This window comes from Anopheles stephensi, chromosome 3, assembly GCF_013141755.1.
Source record: "Anopheles stephensi strain Indian chromosome 3, UCI_ANSTEP_V1.0, whole genome shotgun sequence".
NCBI lineage: Eukaryota > Metazoa > Arthropoda > Insecta > Diptera > Culicidae > Anopheles > Anopheles stephensi.
This window is the reverse complement of record NC_050203.1, coordinates 34,491,388-34,505,443: the sequence shown is the minus strand read 5'-3', so window position 1 is coordinate 34,505,443 and position 14,056 is coordinate 34,491,388. Positions and strand designations below refer to the sequence as shown.

Below are 14,056 nucleotides of genomic sequence, written 5' to 3'. Positions count from 1 at the left end.
TTGCGATGCTTTAAGCATCCTGTCTGTAGGAAAATGACTGTCTTTATCCCACGATACTGTCATGCAGACGAGAAAAGACTGACAACAACTGCACGGTAGCTGCTTCCACTGTCACTATATACAGTACCCATTAGAATAGGTTCAAAGAACCTGCTGAACCGTTCCATTCCAGAATGTTCCCAACGCTACTGTTAAGTTATCACAACGCAGGGAATAAGTCGTTAAAATTCATTGGACATAAATGAACAAATCATTTAAAACAAAGCATTAAGCTTATTGAACTAATCGATTTGTTGTAGATCCATGTTATGAGAAAGACACTAGACAATTGAATATATAAATTCAGTGTCATTTAAAATTTTTAATGTAACAGGTAGTCAAAACAAATTAGAAAAATGCGATTTCTACTTTTTTGACATATTTTGGCATTTAAGTTCCCTGACTGAAGCATTCTGCCCTGAAAGGCACTGATGTTATTGACCCGAAATTGTCTTTCAAACGGCTCTTCCAAAAGTAAAACCTCTTAGGAAACCACTTTCCACGCACAGCGCCCACCGTTCGCAAAACGCGTTCAGATAACAGCTGTAAAAGTAGTTCGATACACTCCACCCTCCAGCCATCCAAAACACACATAACCACGCTGGACATCAATCGTGGGATAAGCTTCCCGGGGCCAGATTACTTTATAATGCTTACCCGCCAAACCGGCCCAAAAAACACCAAAAATCGGAAGCAACCGCCTTGCCAATTTATTATGTGTGACATAAAGCTCACACACCCGGGCCACACGTCATTTTTTGGCGCAAAACCCACCGAAAGTAAACAACAACCAAAAAAACACGATCCCAACACCGATCCGAGCGTAAAAGTGATCGTACGTGGATTGTGGCGCAGGGTACATTAATTTCACCAAATGATCCGGAATGGCTTCATCCATATGGCCATTTGCCTATAGGGTCGATCGATCATTAGAGCGAGGGAAGCAAGCTGAGGGCATTATGTTGCTGGGAGCCGCGAACGTCTCCGACCAGCACCATCGCCGGGTGCACCGGAGCATTTATTATGCCGGCTTTGAGACGTGGTCAGCTGCATGGCTCATTGGGCGATGGGTTTCCTTTTTCCTGGCTCCTCTCACTCGGCTGGAACCTGCTTTTGGGGGTGAGTTTTGCGATCGACCACCTGACGCCGTGTGGACGGTTACGCATCGGGTGAAGAGCAGCTCGTTTGCGTGTTTCTCGGAGCGCGTGAGAGTTTGTTTTTTTTTTGTTATTTGCAGTTCAGCGGACAAGCTTGTAAGAATGATCGAGAGAAAGGGGGAGAGCGAGTCTGTGAAGGTTAAAGATTTCCGGTTCCGAGGGGTTCAGTGCTATCGGACAGTATTTTCAAATGTGCCATCATTAGACATTGGCGCAAAGAGTTCCTGGTCTGCGATTGAAGATGATGCCCAGGAAGTATCCTGTACTGTATTGCGTTCTACAGGCATGAGGCTCTATGGACTCGCTGCTCTTTAATGACAATGCTTAAAACGAAGAGGCCAGTTTACAGGCAGTACTATTCAGACATATTGCGGGCCAGTCAATACTGACGACAGTGATTTAAAAAGTTTCAAACACCGTCCAGTTCATCATGAGCATCACGAGACTTAGCGAATATTCATGTACAAAAATCATAATCCCTTAGAATAAGCGAAACTTTCCTCTTCAGGAGGCTGCAGAGAGACTCACTCACATCCTTTCTTATCAGGCGCTACAGCCGCTTTATCGTCATGGCCTGCTGATACAATCCTCGATATCGCTCACGGCCTAGCGCCGTCGTCTGCCAATCAAGTATTCCGGCCGGTCGCCATCACTCCACTTCAGTTTGGGCCTAACACGCCTCCTCTGACCGTGTAGACAGCCTGAAACAGGCTTGGTCGTCCAGTGTCATTTTCATGACATGATAGGCCCACCGGAGTCTGGCGAGTATAGTTCGCTGATCTCACCGGCGTACAACTCGTACAGTTTGTCATTATAACGACTTCTCCATTCTCTGGACTGGGCCAGAGAGATTTCACTGAAACTTCTTGCAAACCCGTTCCAATGGGGGGTGTTATGAAGGAGATTTTTTTTCATTTGGTCATATTTCAGGTTAAAGCACTCTCTCACAATACAATACAATACGTTTACACAACAAATACATTTTAACAATTCTTATGTCCAAGCTGTCGAAGGCTCAGGTAGAATTATCTAAGGTTACAATAAAGTTTTCTTGAGTCGTTGGGAACGGCTTGGCCATCTTGCTATTACAGTTAAGTTTACTATACTAATAATATAAAATTTAAAACAAAGCATACGGGTGACGATCGCTATAATGGAATGTTTCTATCAATCTGGGGAATGTATCAAATGAATAGTGGAATATTTCAAGTCCATTGTAGAACTTGCACTGCGAATATTGGGGTGGTTCGGTGGCCGAGGCGACAGCGGCTTCGGTCTTCACACGGCTGGACCAAGGTCCTAAGTCCCATCCAGACCGTCTCCCCGAACGGCAGGGCTGACTTTCCAGTTACGGGTAAAATCAAGTCATGCAGGCAATTTTCCACTATTCATTAGCAGAGTTTCCGTGAGTGATTCAAAAGCTTCCTTATATGGATCGAGATTGTTTATTAGAATAAACTAAAGACGAGCCTCTCAGATGCAAGAGGTCAATAATATGACATCTTATACGATGTCAAGAATATAGAAAACCGTTTGTTGACTATCAAATAGCAATGATGCCGAGCCGATCTACTCCAATGCAAATAAAAACCCTTATAAGTATTTCCAAAAGAGATAAAATCAAGTAATAAACCACGAACGACGCACAACACCACTTACTGTCGCAAAACATCAACAAGCAATTTTGTTCCCATCCCCAACGAACCTTCTGTTTTCCTGCCACAATTCCAAAATGTCTTCCTAACAAACTGTTTCAATCTTCCACCACCAGCAAACCATCGCACCCTAGCCACATCCCGGTCGGTCTGCAAAATCTAATTCCCCAGTTTGGCAATCCCGCCGATGTGTCCCGATGTTGCATAAACTGTTGCCCACCGTTTCCACAAGCGGCGTATGCAAAGCAGTCGCCCCCTCCACAGCCGGCAGCAAAACAAAGAGATGATCAAGGCATCGAAAACAGACAACACGCAAAACACTTGTCACCGCTGCAGCTCGCTGGTGGCGCGAAAACGAAAGTGTCAGTTCCGCGCTGCATCCGCTTTCATCGGGTGCGTACTGTTCCGAGGATGTGTGACTTGCGCTGCAGCAAAGCGAGCGATGGTGATGGTGGTGACGATTTTTCGACTCCGTGTTTGTCCCTCCTTTGGCACTCTTGTAAATCCATTCCGATGGGTGGTGTTTGGAAAGAGGGGAGGGGGGGGGGGGAATTGGGGTGCGCGGAATTAAATCGCGGGTGCTCATAACACAAACAACAACCGCCCGTTGTAATGGTAATCAAACGAGAGAAAAATCTGGCCTAGGTGGGGCTAACACGACCGAGCTACAACAGCTCCCAGCTCCCAAGACCGGATGACGCGGACGGCCAACAACACGCGCCTGTATGTGTGTGTGTGTGTGTATAAGGCGGCGGGAGAAAAGAGAGCGAACTGGAGCGAGTTTTCCCACTCCTCCGAGCCCCTCGTGGGGAGGTGGTTGTTGGCCACGGAAGCCGTGGAGTGGGACACGAAAAATCCACGCTCCGAAACTCGAACCCCAGCGACGGCGGAGAAAATCTATAAAACTCGCCCGGTTTCGGCGAAATGCAACACACTTTTCCCGTTGGCCTTGCGAGGCGAAAGTGATCGTGCTAGTCTCGGCTCGGCATCGAGTTGTGGAACCGTGAGTTCGTGAGTTCGAAAGGAAAATCTTGTGTGAAGAACCGGTGGTGCAATCTTTTGGTGCAAGTGTTGTTAAGTGGACGACTGTGGACTATTTTAACATCAGCACGCCGTGGCAAGGATATTATGATATAAGAAACGATGGCCAGTGTAAGTGTTTTGTGTGAGCTAACGTTGATGGTGGTGGTGGTGCTGACCGTGGTGACACCAGCGTTCGCCGGCCGTACAGTGTTTCACGGCCGAGAACCACCGCGCACGCTACAAATGATCGGTTCGACAAACCCGCGCATGCTTCACAAGATCAGTGCCGATCTTCAGCCCGACACCTCCAAGGTGGTGCACATCCAGGTGCCGTACTACATCGATCGTCCGAAACTGCGCACCAAGAAGTTCCAGCCCTGGATACCGCGGGGCCATCGCTTCGTGTCCTCGTCGGGATCTCTGCAGCAGCAGCAGCAGCAGCACCTACCGGGTCCCGTGTCGTTCGGCACTCCGTTCCCCGCCCGGGAAGCTCCCTTCAAAGCGAAGCCCATACTGCCGAACGAATTCCTCGCCAATCCCGGGCCGTACGATACACCCTTCGTGCCGGTCATGAAACCGAGCCCAGTAAATCCGCTGCACGCCGAGCCGCCCGCTCCGGAGATTATGTTCGAACCGATCAGTATCCTTCCGCTGGAAGCGCCCTCGTTCGCCACCATCCGCAATCACGTGAACTATCTGAAGCAGAAGCAGCAAGCGTTCTTCGAAGGACAGGGCCGTGAGTTTGGGTTGGGTTCCACGGTGCCGGACGAGCTGGAGTACTTTAGCGAGCACGACAAACGACTCGGCGATGGAACTGTGCCGATGGTGCACAATGGAGATTCGGATCGTACCGGCGGTGAACGGAACACACTGTCCGAGCATGACTTCGGACAGAACGATCGTAAGTACGATCGACGCGGTAAGGCGATACGACCGGCGAAGGAGGAGGACGGTGAGGAGGAGGAACAGTCCGACGAAGATGACTTTTACGACTCGGAAGGAAAGCAGTATCAGGACGATGATTTTGAGGACTCGCGGGACGAGACGGATCGGGCGGCGGCATTCGAACCGAAGAAGGTGTACACGCAGGTGAGACATCGCGAGATAGTACGACACGTTCCCCGATCTGGACGGGATGAGGCGGTGGAGCACGAGGAGGAAGATGATGATGAGGATGAGGAAGAGAACCAAGAGGATCACGGTGAGCAGGGTAGTGATAGAAAGAATGGCGATCATGAGGAGGAAGCGAATGAAGATCGCGATCAACTCCCACCCATTCGGGAGCGCCTAAATCTGCAGCGTAAAAACATTGTCTACTCGGAGAAGGGACATCAGGCGAACAAGTTCGACCACGGGTCTGAAGAATCTTTCGGTGAGTTCCAGCAGAAGGAGGACGCCAAACCGAAGCAACGCAACAGAATCAAGCGTGCGGTTGAGGAGCAGCCGACCGCGAACAGAACCCTATCCGATCAGATTGTGGACGTGCTGGCGATGGTGATCTTGGGCAACGAAACACTACCCCTGCCCGAAGCGTTGACCGATCCCCGTGAGCTTCACGGCGAAGAACTGATCAAGTTCCTCGATGAAGCCATCCAAAACACAACCGCCTATCTTCCCGAGGGACGGCTACAGAATCGGGAAGTGATAAGCATCGTGTCTCCACCGAGCAATGTGGTAAAGTTCCCGTACTACAACCGGCCGGCAAGTGAGATCGATGTGGATTCCGCGCTACGGTACGCGGAAAATCTGACCAGCTTCAGCAGTGGACTTTACGGTGCGAAAGCAGCCGATGGGGAGGAGTGTAATGAGGTGGACGTGGAGCTGGAGGACGAACCGGAGCCGATCGGGGAGGAAGCCGGCGCCGGGGAAGGTTTCAAACCGATCCGAAGGCTTAAAGGGCTGGGCGATAAGATCGATTGCTTGAAGCGGAAGCACTTCGGCAGTGAGCCGTTGGACAATCCGTTGTTCCGCGAGGAGTTTGTAGGGGTTGTGCCGCGGAAGATGTACGTTGGCAAGGGCACGACGCCCCCGGTCCCTCAGCAGAACCAGCAGCCACAACCTAATCCAGCGGTGGCCGTTTACAATGATGTGATACGCCACATCAAGAAGCATCTCGCGAGCCAGCAGCGCCGGAAGAACTCGAAAGCGGACACCGAACAGGACACGGTGATGATAGCCGTACCGCGCATATTGAGACTCGATCGCGAGGATCCCGCGGCGATCGGGACGCATCACAAACGGGAAGCCCGGCTAGTGTTCCCCCAGGCGAACCCACTCCCCGTCTCCAACCACATCAGTGTGCCGATCTTCGACATCAGCAAGTTTGTGCCGAGGTTTATGATGCGCCCGAACGAGGATCTCTTTGCGGAGGAAGAGTATCACGCGCCGAGTACGGTAAAGCCACGCGTTAGCAGCCCCAAGGTACGGCTGCAAACGTTGGTAAAGACGGCGGAACAGCTGGCCGAAGGTGCGGTGTCGGTTGAGGAGGGCGTGGAGCAGATACTGACGACGGAGCGAAGCCCGGTGCGGGACGATATTGCCGATGCGTTCGATGATGTGCTGGCCAAACCGAATCAACCACCGGCACCGCTGCCACCGATCAAACCGTACAGTGTCGTGGAGAAGGACACCAAGGACGGTGGACCCGAGCCGACGTTTAACAAGTCGGGGCCACCGTATGCGGCGCTCGCGCTAGAACCGCCCGTGGCGCAGAGCATTCTGAAGCAGCGCATTGCACCGCTGGAGCGTAACCAGCTCGATCTGGCGAAAGCGAAACGATCGCCAACGAAGCTGATACCGCGGAAGCACAGAAGACCGTCGGTCACGCGGAAGAAGGTGCTCGTGTTCTATCACTAGCTCCAGGGCCGGGGAGCGGTTGGTTAATGTTATTATCCTAGTGCTATTTATTTGCTATTAACGTACCTATAGTGACGCAGACACCATGCACACGCGCAAATGCTTTCAGTTGTTCCTTCAGAGACGAATTTCTCCCGCACCGTAGAAGCGTGGACAACTGTCAAGCTGTGGTGTGACGGCAGGAAAGTGACAGATAGTAGTGGCCGCCGTGTGCGAACGAAGTCATATAATATGCAAAAGAACGTCCAGGGGCTGAGAAACGGCACACGTGGCAGGAAGCGAAACCCAACCACGGCTAGAGAGTTGTGGTAATTTTCCTTTTAATTGCAAGCGGGGGAAATAGAAGAAAAAATCAATTGAACTTTTGTTTGATGCAGCACCAACAACAACACAAAACAGCCGCCGGAGAGCATGTTAAAGAAAGAGGCCTGCGCGCCATCGTTCGCTAATTAAAGAGAGTAAGATTTCACCCGCCTGTAACCCTCATCCGGCGAGGTTCCCACTTTTTAATTGAAAGTGAACACACACATCACACAGCCGTTGTGCATCCGCCAGCCACAGCAACAGTGTGTTGCATGGGCGAAGAAGAGGAAGAAAAACCAAACTGGGTGGTGAGGCTCCCATTAATGGCCATCACCACCTACATTTCCGAATGCACTTTCCGCACACTGCCCCACAGCTTCCGAACGCTGCTGCTGCTGCTGTGGTGATGCTGGGGGTGGTAAACAACCCGATCGATCGGATCCAGCGTGTGCAGATGATCCAGCTGAGTGGTGGGTGAGAAAGTTCAGCGGGCAGGCAGGTGGTGAAGGCATAGATGGGACACATTTAACGGTCAATTGTGACGAGTGTGTGTGTGTGTGATGCAACAATGTGCGCCAATGTGCGCCACCGTTGTTTGTTAATTAGCAAAGGACCCCCTTGGCGAAGGCGATAAAAGAACCTAAGACATGCAGCTAGCTGGTGATGATGTGTGAGGAGGCACTGATATGTATAAGATGAGTACCGATGAAGAAGGTCCTCCCGATACAGAGGACATTGCATTGCAAAATGCTTCATTAATTTTAATAAACCAATCAACATTTTTATGTTGCTTAAGCAATTACTGATGAGGGTCTATGTTATAAGAGTTGTTAAATACAAAAGTAGAAAGAAAGAAAAATATTTTAAATACATATGCCAAACAGGACATAACCATTCCAGATGTTTGCGAGCGAAGGACTGGCTATCTAAATATGAGTAATATCACGTCAAAAAAGCAGCAAAATACAGGCCAAAACCTTCAGAGGTTACAATTTTTCTCCGGTTTTAAAACAACTGTCCCTATGTTTCAAACAGTGTGCAGTTCGAGATATAAGCACAAAAAGACGTAGATCGCTTAAATTATGTGTTACTTCGGACTTGCTTATTGTTTTAAACATGAAGACACCTGTTTTACGGACTGAAAGACACAGTAAATTGTAAAGTCGTTAAGCTTGGGGTTAAAGACTATTTTAAAAAATCTAAGAATATATACGCCTCTGACAGATGCACTCCGTCCAGAGCAATTGAAAATCCTCTTATACAAGCGTAGAAAGAAAGTTAGTTAAGTTAGTATGGAGGGAAAATGAAGATCCTGTTCCAAAGACGAACTCCTATGAGCTGTGCAATGATGTCACTATCGTGAAGAGAATTTAATGCACCAAGCTTCAGTGGATCAGTTACATAATGAAAAGGAGCCCGGACCACCTAGCCAGTGGAGTCCTTCTAGGTCGTCCACTTCTTCTTCTTCTTCCTTGGCACTACAACCTCAAGAGGTCGCTCGGCCTGCCATTTGTGGCTTTCTTGTACTAGAATTTACTCGTAGCAATGTAGTCAGCTCTACGTACGGGAAGGAAGCGGTTTGGATGGGATTTGAACCCCAGTCCGGACTGGAGTCCCAGTGAAGACTGGCGCCGTTGTCGCCTCGGCCACTGGACTAACTTCGCCAAGGCGTCCACATGGGCAGAGGATTCGTGGCAGACCTAAATTGATATGGAGTAATGGCGTTTATACCTACACCAGAGAGAAATGTTGGAATATTGGATTGACTGAAGAAAGTGCCTAGACTGTGAGCGATATCGAAGACTGCTACAGCAAACAAAAATCGCAAAGCGTGAATATTAATACCGATGTTTTGTCTCATGCCTCATGTCTACATGTGTAATAATTTCCCAAAAAACATATTTAAAAAGAGCAGAAAAAATAGTTAATTTGCGAAAGCTCTCTGACGTTATTCCAATTTCCAGTCATCAAAAAGTGCTGTTATATTCATCTAAACCCTTATTAATTGAATTATGACGGCTTGTCGCCGTATTGTCAACACCGCAAGTGCTTATAAATTAACGATTATAAATTAACAAAAACCACAAGGCATTTCCTCCCTATTATTGTGCCTTACCCCGGGCATGCTCGGTTGATTCATCTAATCCCTGCTACCCAAATTTATCTCAGGCCTTCCAAGCGAGCTTTGCAGTTGATACAAATAATTTGCTTGATAGTGCACAGCCGAATAAATCGTTCATTTCGGTAGCCTCCTGACTATCCAACCCTGCAATGTCCAACATGCAATGTGCAATAAATCTATTATTCATAGAGCGATGAATAAAATGAAACAAATTGGTGTTGATCAAAACATTCGCTTATCTCACACACTCCAATTAATCTATTTCAACCAACAACAACAAAAAAACGGTTTACAAGTCCCATTTTGCTCACTTGCTTATCGCAGATTGAAGCTTTCGTTTTGGCCAACGTCACACATTTCACAGGGTTTTTCAGTTGATAAGGCAATAGCATCCATTTTTGTGGCAGGCTTCTTAGATGAAATGACAAACAAAGCTAGTTGATATGGAAACGGCTTCAGATGGTAGGGAAATCAGATGATATTCTCATAGTAGCCGTTGATATTGTACACGTCCTTTCAGCGCTCTGGTAAGTACGTATTATATCAACGGCTACTATGATAATATCATCAAAATATATTTGATTTCCCTTTCATCTAAAGGCCGTTTCCATATCAACTAGCTTTGTTTGCCATATCGTCTAAGAAGCCTGGCAAAAAACTGGATACTATCAACTGAAAACCCCTGTATTTAATCGCCACCAATTCGGAAGTCAGCCTCCATCGATCATATAAATCTTTCCTCTTAAATAAATAACACGTAACCTCCACTGAAGGGAGCGAGCGAGCGAGCGAGAGAGAGCAAGAGAAAATAAAACGTAACAGAATGCGCCAATAATGGACGAGCTTCATGATTTGCCGGAACCCGGTTTTGTGCCGAGTTCCGAATCCGGTTGGGCAATTCAAAAACAGCCCAAAAAAAAGCTCTCCTAAACAAGATGACATAAATCTTTGCACGTGAAGCCAATAAAATCGATCGATCGGGCAACTAAAACCTGAAGCTGTCCTCCCCATCGTGTATGTCAACAATAGGGCAGACTCGTCACTCGAAATTGTACTTGTAAGTAAAGCCGAACGGTACTACTACCCGTGCAAGATGCGAAAATTGCACTACACACGAAGACTGCATTAAAAAAAAAACAACAAAAAGTAAAACCCACTGGGAAAGGAAAATGATAGAAAATTGGGATTGCGCAACAACGGAACTTAACTTGCGCGTGTGTGCGTGGATTTTTTATGAATAAATCGCGTAACAATTCCGAACCGATTAAAAGGGGTCGAAACAATATGCGTCGATTAAGGTAGGCATTGCGGTCTAACGTGCGATCACCATCATCATCATCATCATCATCATTACCAAGTGATCAGTTGAAATTCCGCTGGTCGTGGTCGACTTGATTGGAGCGTATCGGTCCCCGAGTGTCTTGTGTTTGGTTCGGTATTCACCGCAGATTCCCGACACCGGCACGAAGCAGTGACAAAATGATCGCAATCCCCATATTATGAAATAGTCAGCCCCGTGGGATCAAGGGCACAATTGATCACTTACAGCAAGCAACACCTGATCGCAACCGCTCTTGCTGGTGATTAGCATCCGAGTCGGGAAGCTGTGATTTATACAGAGTCATAGCAAAGAGCGTCAAACACAGTGGGTCGTGTGTTTGACGCCTAGTATCGATACTCCCTTTTTGGTTAGTTATTATTCAGGGAATGTGCTCAATTAGATTCTAATCGAATGCAACGATCCCGGCGTGTAAGTGGGACCCGTCCCGGAACACCTGGGAACAAGCGTGTTCTAGATTGTAAACCGTACTGCCTTTAGACCCACCTGTTGGCTTCAATGTAGAGATACGTGAGACGTTTGCTGCTGCTGCTGCTGGTGCTGCTGCTGCTGCTGCATGGAGTTCTTCACGGTTGCGTTCCAGAACGTTCTATTCCAATTCCCATCGCTTCCGACGAATGGCCCTGCTGCAGTGCAGTCCAATGACGACGGCCAGTAGCGCTTTAACGAATCGTGAGAGGTGTGGAGCTTTTATTGTTTGTTTATCGTTTGTGTGTTGTTTTTTTTTTTTGCTGGTGCTTTTGATCTTCGCTCCACCGTTGAGCATGCAAATGCAGTTACTACATGCAATGCAACAGTGCAGTTGGAATAAGATGCTTTTTTTAGCGGGTATGATTTTAGTGCTTTAGAAGCGACCATTGGAAATACATCAAATGAATTTCTGTATTGAGACGAACGGAAATATTGATCTTATTTCCTGCATAGAGGCTCTCGTTTTCAGGGCGTCCTCTATAACAAACACATTCAGTAATGCATCAATCAAGCGCGCACCCGGTATTGAAGAATACCCTAGAATGGGGCACCCCTAGATGAAGGTCTTTTGAGTTATAAGAGGTTTTTTTGACCCTATAAGACAGGTTAAGCATTTTCTGGTATGGGTAATTCATTACTGAATATCCAGAGATTTGATACGCTTGAAGTGAGGGTAGACTTCTTTATTGTTGGGAGATGTGCTCCGTGCCGCTTGCCAAAACCTTCTGATCTATCCTGCATACATGTGCATTTGTTTTGTTTGTTCGCCAATGATGGTTTAACAATTCTCTTTTACACTTAAAGGAAAAGCGAGTATGACAGTTGGATTAGGTGGCACGGAAAGAGGCTACACGAAGACGGACACGAAAACGAGACAAGGGGACATTATAGTCGACCAGCTGATAGTACTTATTAAATGCCAATAAAGCTCGTAGCAGAGGATCGTTCGAACCGTAGCGGGTGTGGCGGGATGGGATATAAAGGGTAGGTCTATCGCGGATGCGACGGGAAGGAGCATAAAGAAGGATGGTAGGAGACCTGCAATGAAGCTAGCACGTGTATGGAAATGCCTATCCTCATTGGTTTCTAGCCCAAGAAGACGTCAACGGACTGCATGGGGAAGGAGAGCAAGATGATAACCGTTAAGGAAGCGCCGAACAGCTACACGAGTGAATTTACGCTGAACGCTCTCCAGTCTGGCCATCGCAGTGGAGCCTGGGAGAGACCAGACTACAGCCGCGTATTCCAAGGAGGATCGCACCCAACAGCAGTACAGGGACTTCAAGCAGAGGGGAGCGCAGATTTCGGACGATAGCCTAATGATCAGACCCAGTGATTTATTAGCCTTGCTGATAACATAATCAACGGGGGAACTGAAAGACGCTAGTAACATGGACGCTACATACTTTTCTATAGGTTTTTTGTTGACGTTTCCCCAGGTATTATGTATTTGCTTTTACAATATATTCCGGAACACTTGTTTTCTTTTAACTTGTTTTTTTTTTATAAATTTTAATACTGTGGTAAGAAAATATTATAAAATAAAAAGGCTGTTATTTTAATCTTGTCACATTCATTAAACAATATGAAACAGTCGGAAAACCTCGGGAAGAATACGAAAACAAACATGTTTAACAAAAGGCTGAAAAAACTTGGAGCAAAACCAGAAATATGTAGGAAAACGTCAAAAAACCTTTTCATACGTAAGTCGTTACAAAAATCTTAAACAGCAGAGATTGTAAAAGTTCGTCGAAGAATAATGCCAGAGCGATGAGAATCGAATCTCAGCTTATTAGGCTGAACACTGCAAGGCAATACCATGGAGTCATCCTAAATCCGTACCACAACTTTAACTGTACTAAATAAAGAGAAAGTTGCGAGCCAATAGGTTTGCTGACTGGGGTTAGGAAAGGAGGTAGGAAGTTTTTTTAAATAGTTCTTGACCTTATTGAACTGTTTGAATAGAACTGATTGAACTGTTGAATCGGGAGGTAAGTAAGAATCGTAACATTTTTGCGCCTTTATTAGTACAACAAGGGACGGTCCGAGGTGACAGCGACACCGGCCCAGACCAGCTCCCCGTACGTAGGGTTGACTATCCAGCTACGGGTAAAATTAAGTCACAGAAAGCCAGAAATGGCAGACGGAGCTAAAGTTCCATAAGAAGAAGAATTAGTACACCAATGGGCGCCAGTCTTCATACGGCAGAACCTAAGTTCGAATCCCATCCGGACCATTCCCCCGTAGTGCCGACTGTCTATTCAACTACGCGATATCATTAAGTCTAGCGAGCCAGAAATGGCAGGCATGACCTAAGAGGTCGTTAGACCAAAAAAGAAGATAAATGAAATTGTAATCCACAGTATTGGTTGGTAACAAAAAATAATTGCACAGAATCGTTCGGGGGTTACTAAGTCGATCCGTAGTTTTTCTAACAAAGCAGACGCGATTTCTACCCGTAGGTTCAGGTCGACCCGTGAGTTCGGCGAGTATCAGATATGATCAACAGTTAAACATAATTCAAGACTCTTAATCGACAGTTAAACATACAATTTAATTAAATGATTAATAAAACTAGTGACTACTGTCTTTCCTACTACGTTGTATAAAGAAGTCTTGTAAGCCATCAAATGGCCAGCATCCCCTCGCAGATCGTGTAAGACGAGAAGAAATAATCATAATTGCAACAATTAACTTATTGAAAACAGCACATAATTCAAGTCCTTTTTGTTGGGTTATTTCGACGAAGACAGACCAGGCAAGAATGTTCAATCCCCAGCCGTTGATCAGCACGAGCAAAGTTGAAGCAAGCGCAAGCAATCGATATTATGTCTCCATGTTTTCAATGCGTGTTTTCTTTTCATACTAGCATTGCGTTTAAGCGAAGGTGCGTTAGGAAGTGAAGCAGTTTTAAACTCCACAAAGCGCAAAGCAAACATCGAGCCGGCCTACCACGAAACGCACGCACTTTGCTTAATTGCTCTAAACAGTTTTACCTTCAAGTAAACCATTCAACGTTCCCGTCGCAGCGGGAGCTTTACCGTTCCAGCAACAGGAAGTGGACACATCTTTACCGACATCAAGGCAAGTA

At 46.9% G+C, this 14,056-nt stretch overlaps 1 protein-coding gene across 1 annotated transcript; it reads left to right on the top strand.

Annotated features, from left to right (window-relative positions):
- The first annotated feature begins 3,699 nt into the window (after positions 1-3,699).
- On the top strand, positions 3,700-6,877 carry LOC118509643. Its single transcript, XM_036050550.1, has one exon. The coding sequence runs from the start codon at positions 3,995-3,997 to the stop codon at positions 6,728-6,730; it is 2,736 nt and encodes a 911-aa protein (XP_035906443.1). The 5' UTR covers positions 3,700-3,994; the 3' UTR covers positions 6,731-6,877.
- The last annotated feature ends 7,179 nt before the right edge of the window (positions 6,878-14,056 follow it).